General features: G+C 32.5%; 1 protein-coding gene across 4 annotated transcripts in view; it reads right to left on the minus strand.

Moving 5' to 3' along the window:
- Positions 1–19,720, minus strand: part of Grik2 (glutamate ionotropic receptor kainate type subunit 2) — a 560,382-nt gene that overhangs the window by 90,003 nt on the left and 450,659 nt on the right. For 3 of the 4 annotated variants that reach the window (XM_070011020.1, XM_070011017.1, XM_070011018.1), the window contains 2 exons: positions 18,950–19,068; positions 15,207–15,424 (listed from right to left, as the gene is read on the minus strand). In XM_070011020.1, coding sequence (XP_069867121.1) covers positions 15,207–15,424; positions 18,950–19,068 — 337 coding nt within the window. The remainder of the gene's footprint in view (positions 1–15,206; positions 15,425–18,949; positions 19,069–19,720) is intronic. The other variant, XM_070011019.1, reaches the window with a different exon arrangement.

A 19,720-nucleotide genomic window follows, 5' to 3' on the forward strand; every position in this document is an offset into this window, starting at 1 on the left:
AATTTAACTGCAAAACAGATTCAATATGATGTTTGGACTAGATGTAACATAATATAATCCTCATCTTTGAAAGATGAGATTCCTGTCATAAACTTTGTATATGAGCCTGTCTTATGTGGATATAGAAATTATTTAACTTGTCTTTGGTCAACATGAAGTTCCAAATTTCTTTCAATGAACCCTGAAAGAAGCAGAACATTATGAAAGTGGGGGCAAATTAAAGAAGAGTATTCTCTAGAAGTACACAAATGTCTGACAGTGATTTCTCACAGCAACAGAAGGAATAATGTGAAACTTGCTCTTCTTTCAGTCTCAATGTGATGCAAGAATACCAGAATTTATAAAACAGGTGAGAGAATTCACAAAGATAAAAGCATTGAGAAATTTAAAATGTATCAAGAGATAGAAAAGAAAAATTGAAATTACAGTACTTAAAGGGAAAATGATAAAGAAAGATTATAAATACATATACAGAGTAAATGTAGAACATTTTGAAAAAGAAATTGCTAGCATAGAAGAATAGCTCCAACCTTTTTCTAGAACATTAGAAACAGGAAAAGCTAGGAAAAATAATGAAAAAGATCTTTGATAGCTCATAGGTCATGAAACAAAGTCAGCTGTTACTGCTTTGGGCAATTCTGCTCTGGCCCAGGATAGGAAATCGGCAGGATTGGGACATATACCATTATCACCAAAATAATGGAAGAGAAGTTTCCAGAGCTGACTAAAAATACAATTCTGAATGTGTATGTCCAAAATATTTAATGCATTTTATCATAATCAAATCCAAATCTTTAGCAGTTATAACCTGTAAGTGATAAAGAGTTCATATATCTCAAATGAACTAAGAAACTACTTGTTCGAGGTCTTTCATTCCAAAGGAGATTTACAAGAAAATCCAATCACATATGTTCTTGTGAGAATAAATTTGAATTGTCAAAATTTTCTTAGTCAAAGAATATATTTAATAATTAAATGTATTTATTTATTTCAGAACACAATATTAAAAGGTGCATGAGCCACAAATGAAGGAATCAGCACATTTATGGAATATACTCATAGTTACAAAGCACAGTTCTATAACTGCATAAATTTGCCATCGGTTTGCCTCAGACTGGCAATATGATGCCTTTTATCCAGCTTAATGATGAAATGTAATTTGCTTGTTTTGCTTTTATAATGTTTGTAATATTTAATTCTCTGTCTGGAAACCTTACATACATACATATACATTATCATGTATAAAAATAAATATTCAACCAGAAATATACTGATTACCTTACTCATGTAACTGTAACCCCTCTGTACAGCATCTTTACAATAAAGATAAATAAATTAAAAAATAAATAAGTAAGGAACTAACCACATGTAAAAAATGGCACTGCTCACTAAGACTGCCTCTATCTAAAAACTAGTAAATTGTAGCTTATATTACTTACTTGATAATTGGAAGTGTTGGGTTACAAAACACTACAGCTTCGAGTGTCTACAAATCCTTTCCCAGTTAAAGGGAGCACAATACATTAAATTACTCCCCATTCACATGTGGGAGTAACTAACTGTCAATACTTCAAACTGTCACCCTCAACACATAGAACAGAACTCAATTTGCCTGGTGTCTCTTATTTTACTTAAATATATTTTATAGTCTTTAACATTTTTCTTTAAGCACTGGTAATCTTCAATCGGGTTTTCCCAAATAAACTTTAAAATCTTATGAAGATTCCATTCAAATATAGATATTGCTTGAAATAATATTTGTCAATTTCTTCACAATTTCTATATTTTGGTAAATGTTTATATAGACTTCTTCCATGTAATTTAAAGACAGCCACATGTTTAATCTAACGCATGTTCTCTGAAATAACTATCAATAACAATAATAATAGCTTTCAAAGTGTAACATATGGATGTAGATGTTCAGGAGTATAGTAAAAGTTATTTAAGACATCAATCCATATCTTAACGTTTATATTCAGACGATGTGTGTTGAAGTAACATAACATTTGGATTCAAAGTAAGGATCTCTTATATGTACCAAGGCCTGGTTATAATAAGAGATAAGTTTTCAACATCCAATGCTTTTTAATCCAAAATTCTATTTATCTGTTAATAAAACTAGTAAAAGTAAATAAAGCTACATACTAAATAAGTCATTGTTCTCTTGTATTATACTTCTTCATCCTGGATACATATACTACTAATCTGCTCAATTATATTAATATAAATCTGTCTGTAGATTTCTCACAAAGAATTGTTGTTCATAGATCAAGAAACATAATAGAATTCAGACCATACAGAATGTTTAAGTACAACTTACAACAATAAAAATTCCTTTTTAAAGATGATTAAATTTAATTTATTTTATGTGGTTATTAGAACTCTTGGAAGAGTTAAATGTATTACCAACATATTGAACTATTTTTGTTAATAATACCAATATTGTAAAGTTCTAAAATGTTAGTGCTAAAATTTAACAATTACATTAACATATTGAAAATATTTCCAGTCTTCAAACACAAAAGTAACAAGAAAAGTCCAAGCTCCATAAGGCAATGAAGAAAGCAAAAATTATTATAAAGAACACAAATACAGCATGTGCAATAAGTATATTGTAATATCTTATACCCGATACCATCCCCCTTACTAAATATCACCAGCAATACGATTTATAACTCACACCACAGTCAGATGGGAAGAAAGAGCCACTATATCACATGACATTACTATTAAAGATCATTTCAGTATTTTCAATTTTCATTTCAGTATTTAGGTCACTAATGAAGGCATCTTGGTTTTATCTTAAACAGCTTTTACTGACTTGAAGCCCCTGAGCTCCATATCCTTTCAGCAATCACTTTAGATAACTAGCAATAATAAATCCTCTCTCCCTTTGAGAGGTAAATGTATGTTAAAGCTTCTTATGAAAATTGCAAAGCAGCAACAACTTTCTCCAGAACTAAAAGCCATCTCTTCCAACTTTAAACTTCTAGGAAGGTAGAATCCCTATTTCACACTCTGTGGGAGAAGCAGAGCTACAAACTAGTAGAGTCACAGTACACACACACACAAACACACACACACACACACAAACCACCTGCATACTGTATGTACATATAGTATGTATGCATGCATACAGTATGTATATATATAAATATATATAGTAGATAATATTAACAACTGTGACTAAGGCACTTTCAGTGTTATTTAGAAAACTACACACCATAATTTTGGTAGAACAGAATAGAGTAATAAGGGAAAAATCAGTCTCCATTTAAAATTCAGATAAATCTAAATAGCTTTAACATAGGTTGGAACATCAACCATAGTTCTTATAATAAAGCAAGCCATAATTTTCTACTTATCTCTGAATTTATCCTTTGATAACTGTAAACTATGGCATAGATACAAAGAGTATCTAAGCTATCGGTTTGTGGTTTTAGTTCAAAACATTAACATTCTAGACTGGGCATGGTGGCATTTGGCTGTAAGTTGAGCTATGTGGGGTATGGAAGTTGGAGGGATCATGTTCCCAAGATAAGTCAGTTTAAAAATGAGACCCTTACTGACAAATAACCTAAATCCAAAAAGACTGAGTGCATGACTCATGGGGTAGAGCACTGGATTTAAAAACGCAAGTCATTGAATTTAAACTCTAGTTCCACCAGAAAAAAATAGCAGATGTAAAAGGAGGAGTCCCTCAATTCAAGCCATATTCTGAGCATGAATTGTTTGTCAAATCAAATCCAACCTCCATTTATATTTCTGTGAGATCCTGCAAATCTAAGTCAAGCCTCATTCACCACAGGAAAGCAAAATTTACACTGGCCCTTGCCAAACTCAATAATACACACTAATAAAATAATTACTAATTAACTATACATTGGAAATGGATTGTAGCTCAAGTTATAGAGTCTCAGCAATGGGAGACATAGCCATACATGATTACATGCACCATTATAGTATTCTAAAGAGAAATTTTATAGTATAATATATTAAATACATAAAATATTATATATTATATAATATATATTGTATATATATACATCATAGTATAATATATATAGTATAACATATATTATAGTATACTACATATATTATAACATAGCATAGTCTATGTTACACAAAGCAGTCATAAATTTTGCTAAACCTGTAATATATCTAATATCAAGTATGAACCATGGTATCCACAACAGACTTCAGGTGATGAGGCCCCAGTATAGGTTCAACAAATATAATAAATGCGCCATTTTTTCTGGAGGCTATATAGGAGATGGGAAATGTGCAGATATGAAATATATGGGAACCTTCTCTATTTATACTCAGTTTTACCACGAATCTGAAACTAAAACAATACTCTGTTAAAAATAGACTACCTATATTTTATGTATGAAAATATAACAGCAGTATGTTTTCTTTTCAGTGTATCAGAAAGTGAACCAGAATTTTTGCTTTTTTGTCACCCATGAGCAAGTTGAAATCATTAATGAAATAGGAGTTCAACTCAATATCAGATCTCAGCAGTAAGGTTAACCGTATTGTATTTCAAGGAGTATTGTATTTCATACTGGAGTAAAAGATTTTATTTGTTATAGAAGCTTAATAGTTCAACTATTAAGCTCTATATACATATAATAGGAATATTAGCAAGTATATACTAAGACTTGATTGCATATTTAGTGTTTACAGAAACAATCATAACATATACACTCATACCCCTAGCTTACTTATGAGAAATCAGAAGCTCAAAGAAGTTGAGTAGTGCACTATTCATTAGAGATATAAAGTTTCATGCTCCAATTTAGTCTACATATATAGCCATTATATTAAACTATTCCATTGACTGCAGAATTATGCTGCTTTCCAACTCTTCAGTCTTTAACTGTTTTTATAATAAATTAAAGAAGCATAAGCTCATAAAGTTCTAAAAACAGTCAAGGGACCCACAAAGCAAAATAATTTATTGTGCAGCTTCTAATTAGCTGTAATTACAATATTTAATAAATTAAACACCTACATTTGGAGATAATCAAATCCTTTCACTGAACTCTATGGCTGCTATTGTGTATACAATAGGCTAATAACAATCAGAAGCATTATTTAAATGCTGTCAAGAAGTATAAAAGTGTAATTTATTGCCAATCCTGAACTATTCTTCTTCTAAAGTAGGTTTAATGTGGATACTTGGTATAAGAAAAATGAATTACAAATCATCTACAATTTAATTAAGATAGCATATCTTATTCTTACAAAACATGCTCAGTTACACCTGCACACACACACATGAATACACACACACACACACACACACACACACACACACACACACCTGAAGATGCACAGTCATCTGGGAAGTTCTTTATTTATGAAGTTATGAAAGAATTTCTCTACATATATCAGGTGAATAAAAGTGCTCACCATTGTATATTAGACAATGAAACAGGTCTAACACTATGACAATCATATATGTCATAATATAAAGATGGATTGACGTTGTCATTGAATGTGGTATCTGTAAGAACAGGATATTACCCCTTTTATTGTTTATCTTGTTTTGTTTTGGAAGGCATGTGCTATATTCATTTTTCAGTTTTATAAACTGATGAAAGACCTGTAAATTTTATCCAGTCCTTTCACCGATCTACCAAAGACTGAAGGGAAGGTTGAGGAACATGGGGTCATTTGTGCATCTTGTGAATGTACATGATAAAATGGTAAGATGGTTGCCCAGCAGAAGGGTACACAGCTTTGTGTCCTCTCCAAAGAAGAAAAAGAAGTATTGTGTTTTCCTTACCTGAGAGCCTAAACATTGAAGATGACAGCAGTAGTCAAATCAAAAGCAGTAAAAATTAACAAACCTCCTTTCACATCATGAGAAAAAAATATCTATCATGCGGTATACTCTGTCCACTCTTAATAATCAAGAACTAAGTGTTACTACTGTTATTTGTGCCCCAGAGGAAGGGAAAGAAAAGCAGATGAACAAAGGAAATTCAACTGACCAAAGATGATGATTATTTTAAATTTTATCTGTGACCAAAGAACATTTTCCCCCAGAAAAGAAGACATAAGCCTGAAGTATCATAAAACACTGGCTGCCGAGAGTACAATGAAAAAATATAAGTTGCAGGATTTTCATCACATAACTAAAGGACTACCTAAAGAAATAAAGACACTGTGTCTTTTTGATGCTTTCAAGTAGAAACTCCCTCAAAAAGAAAGGAAAGGAAAAGGAAATCAGTCAGCAACAGTGGCCATGGTGCCAGTAAATATCATTTTCTCAAAGTATCAACAAATCAGATCGGGCCTGTTGTTTGCCTGCTTATTTTAGAAATATCAAATGGTATTTTAATTCAGCAGTTTATAGACAATGAATGGGATTTTCCTTTTAGTTATTTCATGGAAGAGATAAACATTTCTGCTTCTAAAATGCTAAGGTTAGGCTTTCAGAAATATGTATGTAAGCATATCTTTTGTGTCCAAAAATATGTCCTGCTCAAATTTCCTTCAAAATGTTGCCTAACCAGTGACTATAAACTCTCACAGTGACAACTATGATCCATTATCCAGCACTCGACATGCCAACTCAACATCACTCTATTAACCGACTTTCAGTTTTCTCACTCCCCGTGGGGCCCTAGCTCCTAAGATTGATGAGGTGAGACATAGTGTTTGAGCCTTCTTCCCTGACTTGACAAACAGCACAAATGGCCCTTTGGCCCGCAAGGAGGAGAGCAGGCGGACAGGAAAGAGAAAGACAGCCACACTGTATTCCTGGAACTCTGGAATGACAGCCACCTAGTGCGCTGCTTGCTTTCCAAGGCAATTTGAAAACCGTTTAGCAGATTTTACATTTGAGTCAAACACATAGCTCTCTTTCTCCAATTAAAGTGCCCCAACGCGGCATTAGGACATATTGCAAATGTAACAATTAGAAAGGGATTAAACTTCTGTCCCTCAGATATCTCAGCGAAGCGACTTTCTAAGATAAAAGTTGCTGCTCCTTCCAACTTTAACTACACTAAAACTCTAATCACTCCTTATAATTCCCAAAATGGTGTTATCGCTTTCTTTTTTAACTATTGAATTCACTCTGGCAGAGCTCCGGCAATAAAACCCATCATATTCTAATTTTCAGACAGCTTGATAGAACCAATGTTCTCGCTATAGATAAAGTGTAATGAAGCACTTTCTTTCCCATAGGAAAGTCTTTGACTCATATGCTTTGATGCCAACTAGCCTTCGCATCTGCTGCTTCGCCATTGATGGCTGTAACTTGGCATGCTAAACTAGTGTCTGATGAAGCAGCTTTACTCAAAGGCACCATTTTATTTCTTGCAATGAGAACATAGTAAAATGGTGTTGGTTTCCTGTAGGCCTTATGCAAATCCCTGTAATAAACACAGGATCAGGCCTCCCTTACAATAAATTGTGTGTTAGACAAGAGGAGGAGGGAGACAATCTCCATGGGCAAAAAAAAAAAAACAAAAAAAAAACTTCTTTTGAGACGAAGAAAACAAATGAATAGCAAAGAATTACTTTAAATATTTGTTTCAAATAGGACACGTTTGTATCAAAACCTTATTAAGATAGTAATAACAATTTTAGCATACCAAACTGGTTTTATTAAACAAGCTATTTCATTAAAATACCACCCTCATATAATTTATAACCGCTTAAACTAATTTTAAGAGGAATGCATTTTCCACAGTCAAATTTTTGGCACAATTAAGAAAGGGAAAATGACTTTAAAGAGAGAAATTAAGTGACTACTAAAACCTTCACTGAGATATTTTTTAAAGGGGGGAATCAAGTAGAAAATGAACTAAAACCACCATCAAAACTATGTTTATTGTAGGATTATTTACCATAGCCAAGATATAGAATCTACCCAGATATCCCTTAGTGGACAACTGGATCAAGAAAACATGATACACACACACACACACACACACACACACACACACACACACACACACACACACACACACACACACACACACAATGTGGAATTCTACTTGTCCATCAGAAAAATGACACTGAAGCATTTATAATGAAATGGAAAGGGTTGGAGAGGCAACTTACTTAAGTGAAGTAAGCCAGACCTAGAGAAACACAGATTGCATAGTTTCTCCCATTAGTGGGAACTAGAATGTGCCTATAAATCTAGAATGAAGCACCCAAGCAGTTTCAAATGAATTAATATAGTATAATAGAATCTATGGAGAATGCAAATTGTATAATTTTTTAGAATAATTAATTCAAAATTTTACAAAGTGAGTACTAGGATATGGGTACCTGCAAGGGGGTGGTGGTAAGGGGAAAGGGGTAGAAGAATGAATGATGGAAATGAGTAGAATGCAGGCAAGAATGCATTGTATGTGCAACAGAATTGAGAAAAAGGGAAGAGGTAAGGGGAAAGGGGGGTGAAGATGTTGAAGGAATGATACAGATCAAGATGCATTGCCTACATGAACTGTTTTGTTAAGAATAAAAAAAATCAATATATAACCTAAAAAGAAAAGTGAGGGAACAAGTAGGGTGGGAGGGTTGTTTGAGAATGTTAAAAGGGGTGACACTGACCAAGAGGTACTATATTACTAAACCACTCTGTTGAATGCCAATTACTTTGTACAACTGCCTAAAGGAAATAAAAAATATTTTAATAAAAAAGAACAGATGAATTTAAATAATCATATTAACCATAACTCTAACTTCTCGTAAGCAATTATGAAACCTATTTATATTGCAGCTTTTAAGCAATATAAGCATTGTTTCATTTGTCTCAATATGTAGAAAAATAAACAGGTTCCACAAAACTTCAACATGTGAAACAAAAAAAAATTCTATGTATCGTAAGTTACCATAGTTACTCTCAATTTGTGATTTGCAAGCAAGTTGGCAAGAATAGCTCTTGGCTGCTTGAGCCTATTAAGTTTACCATCAACCAAGATTTGAGCAGAATATCACGTTTGAGACATATTTTATTTAGATCTGTAAGGAGATCTTGAGAACTGTGTAGTAATTTATCGTCAACAGTTAAAATATTTTATCCACAACAGGGAAGGGAGTAGTAGTAGTCCTGAAAATTACATGGTCAGACAAGAAAACTACTTGATTTTCAATCTAATACTCTTATTCAGAACCCATCTTAATGTAAACATATAGAGTAGGGCAAGTTAATGTCAACTCATTAATGTAAATTGCAAGTCATCTTTTTAATGGCAATGAACTTTTCTAAGGTCAATTACATTAATTTAATTTACTCCCTATTAGATGTGTACATCATTCACATATAAATCCCTTCTATGACTGTGTTATATCCCCTTGTATGTCTCTTCTCTAATCCTCCACCCTGGCAGAAGACCTGGCAATAGATCAGAACATAGATTCCCCAGGGTTTAACTTTGAGTCAGCAACAATGAGCAACAACAAGTCAAGATCCACCCCACAATACAATTCTGAGAAATACGTGTTTAGCTTTCTCCATCATTCGCTAGGAAAATTTGCATATTATTTATTAGAATCCTCTAAAATATTACCAGAAAGAAACATGCAATGTCATTTATTCTCAGAAAAAGGTGTACGTACAATTCTGGCATGTAACTTGTAAAGAGACTATAGTCAGAATTATCATCCCATGCTTTTGTTTTTCTGTGAAGTCTGGGTTTAACAAAAAGAAAAATACTTACCCTAAATGCAAAGATATGCAATTAGATGCAATTAGTTATTAATATTGGTGTCAAAAAGGTAGAGATAATTTCAAGTTCCAACAAATAAATATGTATACAATAGGTTCCTTCAAGTAGTATTTTTACAAAATTAACTGATCTGATTTGGAGCCTGGATCTCATGATTCTCTAAAAGCTGCTAAAATGATTATAATGTGCTAATATCCAGTCAGGTTGAGAATTTGCTTAAACACAGTCATATTTTGTTATGTTATAAATTGATATTTGTATACAACCTAGGAATAATTGAGAAAAAATTTAGATATTTAAGGATTACAACATAAAATGTATGATGGAACAGGCTAATTAACACATCCATCACCTGACAAAGTTACCTCTTGTTAGGTATATGTATGGTGGAAATATTTCCAATCTACTCTTGAAAGACATTTCCTGTATGCAATTTGTCATTCTTCAGTGTCATTACTGCATTAGTTCTTAGGTCTCTAGGACTAATTCACAGTTGGAAGACATGAATAAGTAACATCTTACAGACATTTAGAACTTGCTGAATAATGCATACAAGGAGGTCACTAATGTAATTATCCCTCAAAGAAAGGAAATTTGATTTGAAAACTCAATACTTTTTTATTTGTCATAGTGATATGATGGCTTGTCATTAAATTACTCTGCTTTACGAAGTATATATGATATGCTATCCAGCATGGGGACATTTCCTACAATTTTTGTGGGGAAGAAAAAACACTGTCCAAGATAATTTAAATTATTTATTTATCTTGAGATTTTGATAAAATAGACAATATCTTTACCATTGCTAGACAGTGATGTAGACTTTTTTTTTATTTTGTCGGTCATGGGGCTTGCACTCTTCAGCTCAAGGCGAGCGCTTTACAGCTTGAGCCACATTGCCACTTCCAGTTTTCTAGTGGCTAACTGGAGATAAGAGTCTCATGGACTTTTCTGCCTGGGCTGGCTTTGAACTATGATCCTCAGATCTCAGCTTCCTGAGTAGCTAGGATTACAGGCGTGAGCAACTGGCACCCGGCTGATGTAGACTTTTTAATGTATACATGGAATTTTAAACTATCAAAAATAAAAAAATTAAATAAAATAATAAAAAAATTAAAAAATGACTGAGCTAATATACCTATTTATGAGAATACTTGACTTTTAAACTGGTTTCCTTGGAATAGAGACAATAGCATTCATGAGTTGTAACTTGAAAACATATTTCCCTACACTTGGAGAATAAAAAGAATATAATTACTAGGCTTAAGCTGACTGAATATGTAATGATAACCTGAAACAAAACTGGGTATCAGATCAGTAATCTCTAAGACTACTCTGCTGTCAGTAGTTACTATGTAATAAAAAATCAACCCTGGTGTTACTGAAGTACCAGAAGGAATTTCTAAGTCTCATATTGTTTAAAAAATCTATATAGTGGTGATAAATAATTACAATGTATATATTACTGGTAAATATGTGTATAATTAAAGACATATTAAAATTTATCTCCATGTGCTCATCAGTAATTACTGAACCTGCTGTACTAAATATGCCTTTATTTGTATGAAAACTGGTCTGCTCGTAATAAATATAACAGACAAAAGTTATCATTCGCATACATTAGAGAATGATAGACTTTTATACGTCTACTCTTTAAGCCAATGCTATACAATGAAAATGTGTCACATTTTTATCCTTCCTTTTGAAAATTGTGATCCCCTCTGGTTCAAAAAATCAAGTCATTTAAGTTCTTAAATCATTGCAAACCAGGCTAGCTATTCAGGTTTCAAAACCTACACTATCAATCCAATATAATTTAATTTAGGAGCTCATTGAACAGATGACATCAGGATAAGTGTCAGTCTATATTGAACCTGTTGTAGCTGTATCTGCCCCAATGGCATAAATGTTTCAGGAATTTAATGGGATCCAACAGTTGAGGTCATGAGGTGAATCAGAATGACTAATATTCTTAGCTCTTCTGAGTAATGATGGTTATGTCACAATGTCTTTCATTATTACTTTTATTGTGATACAGTGAGTCCCTTGATTATTGCTTTCATAATTAATAAGTCATTTAACCTCTCTGTGGCCCAGTTCCCATATCTGTTAAAGGAGAATAACGGTAATTACTTCCCACCTTTCTTAAGGGTTGCTATGAAAAATAATGATTGGGTAGTTAGAACATACTATGAGTTCTCCTAAAACAGGAACACATCGTGAGTGTGTGTGTGTGTGTGTGTGTGTGTGTGTGTGTGTGTGTGTAGGAGAGAGAGAGAGAAAGAGAGAGACAGACAGAGAACAGCCAACTTTTCTCTTTCTAGACACTAGAAGGTAAAACTTTTTCCAGATAGTATAATGCAGAGCTGGCATTCTTTACTTCACTGAACTTTCAAATACACTGACTTTCAACCAATGGTTACAGGCAATGCTATACAAGATCACGGATTTTGAAGAAAATGTTTTACCTATCTGTTGAACAACAGAATCATGTTAGAAAATAAATATCCACTTGTAGCACTCTGTCTATGTCTCTACAGCTTTCAGATGATTCACTTTGAGGCCAGATACCATCAGCTATGGGGGGAGGATGGGAAGGGATGGGAAGGGGAAACAAAGGAGGAGGCTACAATGCTTGATAAGAAATGTACTCATCCATGTAATTGTAACTCCTCTGTACAGTATGTTCACAAATAAAATTAAATTAAATTAAAACAAAAAAAAACAAAAACAAAAACAGAAAAAAAAAGAAATGTACTCATTATCTTGCCCATGTAATTGTAACCCCTCTGTACAGTATTTTCACAATAAAAAGAAATTAAAAATAAATAAATAAATAAATAAAATAAAACAAAAAAAACCAAAAAACCCAAACTACACTATTTTTTTTGAAACCATTCTCTTGAACTGAGAATTCTAAAACAATCACATAACAATGAAATAAGTGAAAATGTATAGGAAATTCTTTTAGAAGACAAAGCCTTAATAAGGGTGCTTCTGAAAGTAGTTACATATTTTCTTGTTAATGTAAAAATAAATAGTATCAAATATAAATAAGAATGTATGATACTCCACAGCTTATTTTATTACCTAAGTGAGTATGTATTTATTTGAATTCCTGGTTGTTAGATCTTTTTAATTGTATATCAAGGCTAATATGTCTATATGATGTAATAAGCCAAAACATGAAGTTACAATTAGAATCTCTTAAGGCAAACAAAAACACAAAAAGAAAACCCAACAATTAAGCTTTGACTTTTTTCTAATTTCAAAAGAAAGCATTCAGCATGTATGAAATGACAATATAAGGTAATTGTCAACTCAGTGATTATGGTTATTATTGTAACTGTAATTCCAGAAAGCTTCTATTCTAAAGGAAATCTGTGCCATTGGAAACAAAGTTGCTTCCGATCAATTTTCTCCATGTCTTGGAAGTACCCTGTTGCTAGACAGAAAAACAAGATATGAAAGGAGATGGTAAGAAGAAAATCAGTAGTAAGGAAAAGTTAAGGTAGACAAAAATGACACTTCATATAGCAACTGAGAACAAAGAACAAAAGAGTGAGAAGACATACAAAGGAGAAAAATAAGCTTAGAAAAGAAAAACATGATATAAAGAGCTGAGAAGAGAAATTGTTTCTGGAATTGGTTTCAGTAAAATAGGCTTAACTCTACTAATTCTTGGAAAGAAACTGAAATTAAAACCCTGAAATATTTGTGGGATATAATAATGTGTCAACGTGTGCAGAGTAGAATAATGTACCAAACACAATCATGTGATTATACTTCTGATTATACTACAAATCCAAATTCAAAAGTCCCTGGATACTGTAATAATTTAAATATAATCACAGTCACTTCTTGCAAAGTTCTTGAGCTGGACAATGCACATTTAGCAATTCCAATGTCTGAATACTTAAAAAAATGCAAACCCAAGTTTTATACGACTGGCTATTTCTAATAATTCTAAACACTTAATTAGGAAAAGACATTGGCCTATTGCACTTAATATTCAAAGAGCACCCTATTGAACAAAATATTTTGCTTATATTTGGTAATTCAATAAATTTAACTAAGCAATAATGATTTTTGAGTTAAATATAAAATATACATTGACTTTTTAGCCATATGAGAAATTCACTTTGGAAATTGTTAATTTTTAAATGGTATAGATTGATTAAATGAAATTATCATCTGTGAAAAGTTGAACAAAAGCTAATTTCATTTTATCAGATGCTTTTCCAAAAAAAAATGCATTTTTTGGCAAAGTTGATGTTTTAAATCACAATGAAGAGAACAATTCTACAGTTTCAGTATTATACCTGCATTTTCCGCTGTCTCCTAGGAAGAAATAATTAGTATTTGGTATAGAATTCCCGAGTAATACAGTTTCTGAAACTCTGTAGTTACTTGATGAATGTTTGATGAAAGAATTATGTAGCTTGACCCAATCACCCACTTTTTAAACAATATCTACCATTTCTATGGTGATGTGATCTTCCAATTGCATTTGTATGAGGAAGCAAGGGAAATATCAATCCTTAAAAGTTTTGCCAAACTTACCTACAAAAGTTTAAAAGTAGTTTGTAAAACATGCTAGGAACTACAAAATGATGCTAACTTTTTAAAGTGAAATGTCCTTCTCTGCTCTTCTTTGGCCTAGTGAGATCAGTAGGAAAAAAGGCAAGAAAAATAACGAACAAAGGAGCAGGATACTCTGAATGCCACCACACTTTCCAAGTAACTGTTTTGTTATAGGGTTGTGTCTCTAGAACTCACCGTGAATTACACGTGGCAGCTCATTTCCAGATTCATTGCCTTGCAGGATATTAAATAGATAAGTGCACAGATAACAAGAATTTATCCTTCCTGTACTTGGTATATACTTTCCCATTTCAACACAAATATATACACACACAGGAAATAACTCTGCATGCAAGTGGTCTGTTCTGGAAAAAAACACTGTTTATAAAACCTGAAGCTATTACTAATTTTTTTTTTTTTTTTTTTTTTGCCAGTCCTGGGGCTTGGACTCTGGGCCTGGGAGCTGTCAATGAGATTTTTTTTGCTCAAGGCTAGCACTTTATCACATGAGCCACAACATGCCCAGATTTTTTCTGAATAGATTATTGGAGATAAGAGTCTTGCAGACTTTTTTGCCGTGGCTGACTCTGAACTACAATCCTCAGATCTTAGCCTCTTATTTCCTTATTTATTCAAATAAAGTTTTACCAAGAAGAAAAAATTGTTACCTTTGGGTAGACTTTCCTTAAATAGAAGGAAATCCTTATAAAGCATACACTTCACAGCATTTTAGGGATTAAAATGATTTGTTCCAATGGTCATATACTGATGTGTACAGTTCTGTACCCTTTCAGTTAAAGGCAATTAACCATTTGGCTCACATCATAGTATTGTTACTCCCCTTAGATTTATAAATTGACAGAGAGTTACTTGTGCTTTAACATGGTAGTATGTAACTTTTAGCAAGAAAATAGGACTTACCTTGAAAAAAGTCATGGTTGCACCATCCTCTACTGCTCCGTACTCTATCTTGGTTTGTTTAGCTAAATCGTCAGCAGAGTCAATAGGAGATTCCATGCGTTCCACTGTCAGAAAGGCGGCTAGGTTAGCAGTATACGAAGAAATGATGATAAGTGTGAAAAACCACCAAATGCCTCCCACTATCCTGGTGGACAGCGCTTTGGGCATGAGCTCAGAACCTAACAGAGATTGGGGGAAAGGTAAAACGAATACAAAGAGTTGGATCAGCAATCAGATACTTTCGTTCAGCGTGGCAGGATGGGATCACTGTGTAATAAAAGGTTAAGCCATAGATGGATGTCCTGCTTTCATAATAAGCAAGCAACAACCATTGGAAGAGCGGATGCTAACTTCAGATAACAAACTTTTCCAGTGCTTGGGTTTAAGTATAGTAACAGAGGAGATTTTATTTCTTCCTAAGATGGTGCAATATCACTGCATAATATCACTGCATAACATTTATAATGCTCTAAAAATTTTCTCCAGTCTAAACTTACATTTGTATTCTTCTTATTTGGGGATATTCAGAAGAAATCTTTAACATTTGCTTAAATCCAAAATATTAGTAAGTTTTACGCAAGGTTTCAACTTGCAGGTGTATATATGCCCAAACATTTTGTCTCATTTTTAAAAAGAAATATTGCAAATGATAAAATAATTTTGGTTACCCAGAGTCCTTCAGATGGGGTTTTAGCCCGGTGCTTATTTTCAGGTTGGCAGTACATAAATTCTTAAGCATAAGCAAACATCTCCCATCACTATGACTGGCTTCATTGAGGAAATTTAGGATAAGAATAAGTGATTAAATTGTCACAAATTTGTTTTTATACATATATAAATATTCCATATCATAATACATGGCTGGAGTTGCCTGCCCATAGTATTAATCAAAGAATAGGATCTGAGAATTATTTTAATTGATTATTAAAATTTAAAAAGCATTTAGATTACAAAAGATTACCCTAGAATTTTTTTAATTGGCTTTATAATTTAAATTTATTTACTGTATTTAGTTTGTTTACCACATTACTTGCAATCTTATTGTTGAAATGATAGAATGTGAGTTTTTAATTAAGAACATACACTAAATTTGTAGATATATAAATATGTGACCATTATCTTCTAGTCATTTTGAATCTATAATCCAAAAAGCATGTATAAAAAGTAGTTAATTTTTAACTGAGTTTCAGTAAAATGGAATGAAGCAAAGATGGACTCCTTTTCTGCTGACCTGTTAGAGTCAGATCTTCAACATAATCACTGATGCAAGCACAAAAATAACAAATTTCTTGCAGAATTGAAAAGTAAAACAAACTACACATGTTAACACTGCAATGTGTGATATTATGACAGCATTTTGTCAAAACAGCCCATCTTACACCACAATTCATCTTACCCTTGCAGTTTCAAAGATACAAAACAAAAAAACCAAAGGTAGAAAGAACTGGATATGACAGCCAACTCCAGCTCCAGACTCTGCCTACCCCTCTGCAAAGAAAACAAAAAACAAAAATAACAAAAGCAAAACAAACCCAGAAAAGTACCTTTCTGATGTAGTTGCTCCTAGGCCCTTTCAGACATACAAGGGGACACTGAAACACTAAAGCACTCCCAAGAGGACCAGCAGCTGTGGCTGTTTTTCTTTTTCTTTTTTTTTTTTTTTTTTAATTCTTTACAAACCAATAAAGTCAAACGAGACTGGGAAAGAAAACAATAGTGGAGACATTTGACAAAAATGGCCCAATTACCACAAGTTTGTATCTTACCCAAGGACAGAAATTCTGTGAGTACCTCCTAGGCTTGTGAATCAGAGCCTGGTTAGGGGCTGACTGTCATGTACTCAAGGTAACGTCACGTCTGACACTATATCCCACTAATTCCTGGGAACTGGGCATCAGCCAGGATGGTATGGGGTCCTCTTTCATGTATCCACCAGCCGTAGTTGTGTGGCAAAGTAAATGTATATTTGAATGTTTCATCTTTGTTTATCATCTTCAGAGATCTCAGTGTAGTCTCATGCTTAACTATTATTGCTGACAGCAAGTTCATCTTGTGAACATACAAATTCTCAAAGATTTCCAACAATTTCAGGGAATTTAAAATTTTTAAAGGGTTAGGTTATTATTCAAAGAGATATCAAAAAAATTAAATAAATTACTATAGGGTTTTATTACAAGAAAAACCCACTCTGCGATATTAAGTTTAATAAGTGACAGGTCACTAGCAGTTTATCTAGATGAATTATATTTTACTCAAGGATACCTATAAAAGAATTTCCCCCATAAAATTAGGCTTCCATTCACTACTAATATTTTGAAAGAACTCCAAGTCTTCCAAGTGTAGAATAAGCCTATGGAAGAAAAACATTCTTACCTTGTTCCCAAAATATAGGAAAGGGAAAATACAGCTGTTTACTCCTTATTTTGGAGTTAATTCAAAAAAGATGCCACATACTTAGATTAGCTTGTATAATATATATGTATATATAATATATATGTTTACAGGGAGAGATTTATTTCAACATGGTAGGTTTTACTTACAATATGTATTAAAATTATTTATCAGTAAATTGTTGCTTTTAACAAGTCTGTTTTCACTTTACAAAAAATTATAAATGGAGTATTAATAAAGTAATAGGTTTATGCATAACATTAAACATGGGATTTTATAGTATCTTTTACACACATTTTATAATTGAGCAATAAATTTTCATTCTTTTGGGTCTGTAGTGAAATAACAAAATGAATTTCTTTACATATAATCAATATGCCACCAAACTTTAAAGTAAAACATTATGGCACGTGGAGTTGTGCAGGAATATGTTTTCCTCCTTACTCCATTGATTGCCACTTGTTCAAAATTGTTCAAATTTCAGATATATTTTGTACCTGTTTAAATCTTAACTATTATATTTAAGTACATAAAAATCTTAGATCTTGACTAAAATCTTATTTTGAGTAATAAGGTATAGTAATATCCAAATTTTATAGTTAGATAATAAAATATTAATAAAAGAAAACATCAATAAAATCATATCTGAAAATGATAGTATAATCATATAAACTATTAACATATTATTACATGTATGTTAGCACTTTCTAAAATATAGCCTTTACTATTAACATTTATATTACAAATTTTAAATAACTAAAAGTATTCTTGCATGCACTCCTCAGCATGCAATACAGTATATTCTTATAAGCTATCAAATGCAGCTAAGATTTTACTCAAAAAGTTAACTTTAAATGATTTAATATTTTAATTTTATAGATTTATATGCAGTATATTTAGTAATCATGCAATGCATCTAATAATCAAGAATTAATATGAAAGAGGGTAAGTTTTTACATCAAAATGAGACAGGAAACAGGAAGATCACACTGCATTCTTGTCTCAAGGAGATGTAATTTTAGTAGTACCTTAAATGCAGCTTCTAGCTAATGAATCAGGTTAGCTTTGTTATCTATGAAATAATGTACCTACTGTGGGTTAAGAAAAAAATGATGAAAATACACTATGTGGATTTGCAAAAGAATCTCTCTGGGATCATATTTGAGGCCTACAGGCGTTAGGTAGATGGAGAAGCTGGAATATGGTTACATGCATAGAGGCACCCATGCAAGCGACTTCTGCCAGCAAGAGCTGTCACCCCCAGCAAAGAGTGGGACATGGTGCCCAAGAGAATAGCAGGCTGAATCGTATACCTTGCTGCATGAGAGCTCCAACTCCAAACCAGAAACTATTTAGCAAGGTAAAATTGTTTTCCACCACGTCTGAGTCAGGATTGCAAGGGTGTGGGTTATACCACTCATAGGGACTAAACCTGTGGTAATTGACAGAAAAAAGAATATATTTAAATTGCAGTGAGAAGAAATCCTATCCAGTATTTTTGCTGTAAAAGAAACAAAAAGACAGGTAAGATTAAATAGAATCCAGAAATAGACATTCTCATAGTAAGATTTCATATTCATGACAGCCAGTGTGAAATTTTAAAGATCCCCATCCTTATCAGTTAATTTCCATACTAGGATAAGAAATGACATTTCTTTACAGTATTTTACTTGCAAGAAGAAAATCTGTATATCAGTCAACCATAACTTTTTTTTTAAAGGGGGTATTTTCATGCTCAAGATTTTTTTTAACTCATTTAAAATAAACCTAGAAAAAAAATTATTGAAAAAGAAAGCCAACTTAGTAGTGAAATGAACAGTTTTTAGACTATGGAAACATTGTTAAAGATGAGAAAAATTGAAAAATCATCTTTAAAATTTGTCACTATATAATGGACACCACCAGTGATAGATTAAAATAATCAATGCACATTTACTTAGTCTAAGAAAAGAATACCGTGTGCTTTCACATTTATTTGTATAGTAACACTTAACTCTGAACAACAAAAATGTCAAAAACTCTGCATTCTAACAAGATTTCAATATCATTCTGTTTCAGAGCTTTCACTAATATGAATATTATCT

Source organism: Dipodomys merriami, unplaced genomic scaffold (genome assembly GCF_024711535.1).
Source record: "Dipodomys merriami isolate MVZ:Mamm:240054 unplaced genomic scaffold, mDipMer1.0.p SCAF_8, whole genome shotgun sequence".
Taxonomy (NCBI): Eukaryota; Metazoa; Chordata; class Mammalia; order Rodentia; family Heteromyidae; genus Dipodomys; species Dipodomys merriami.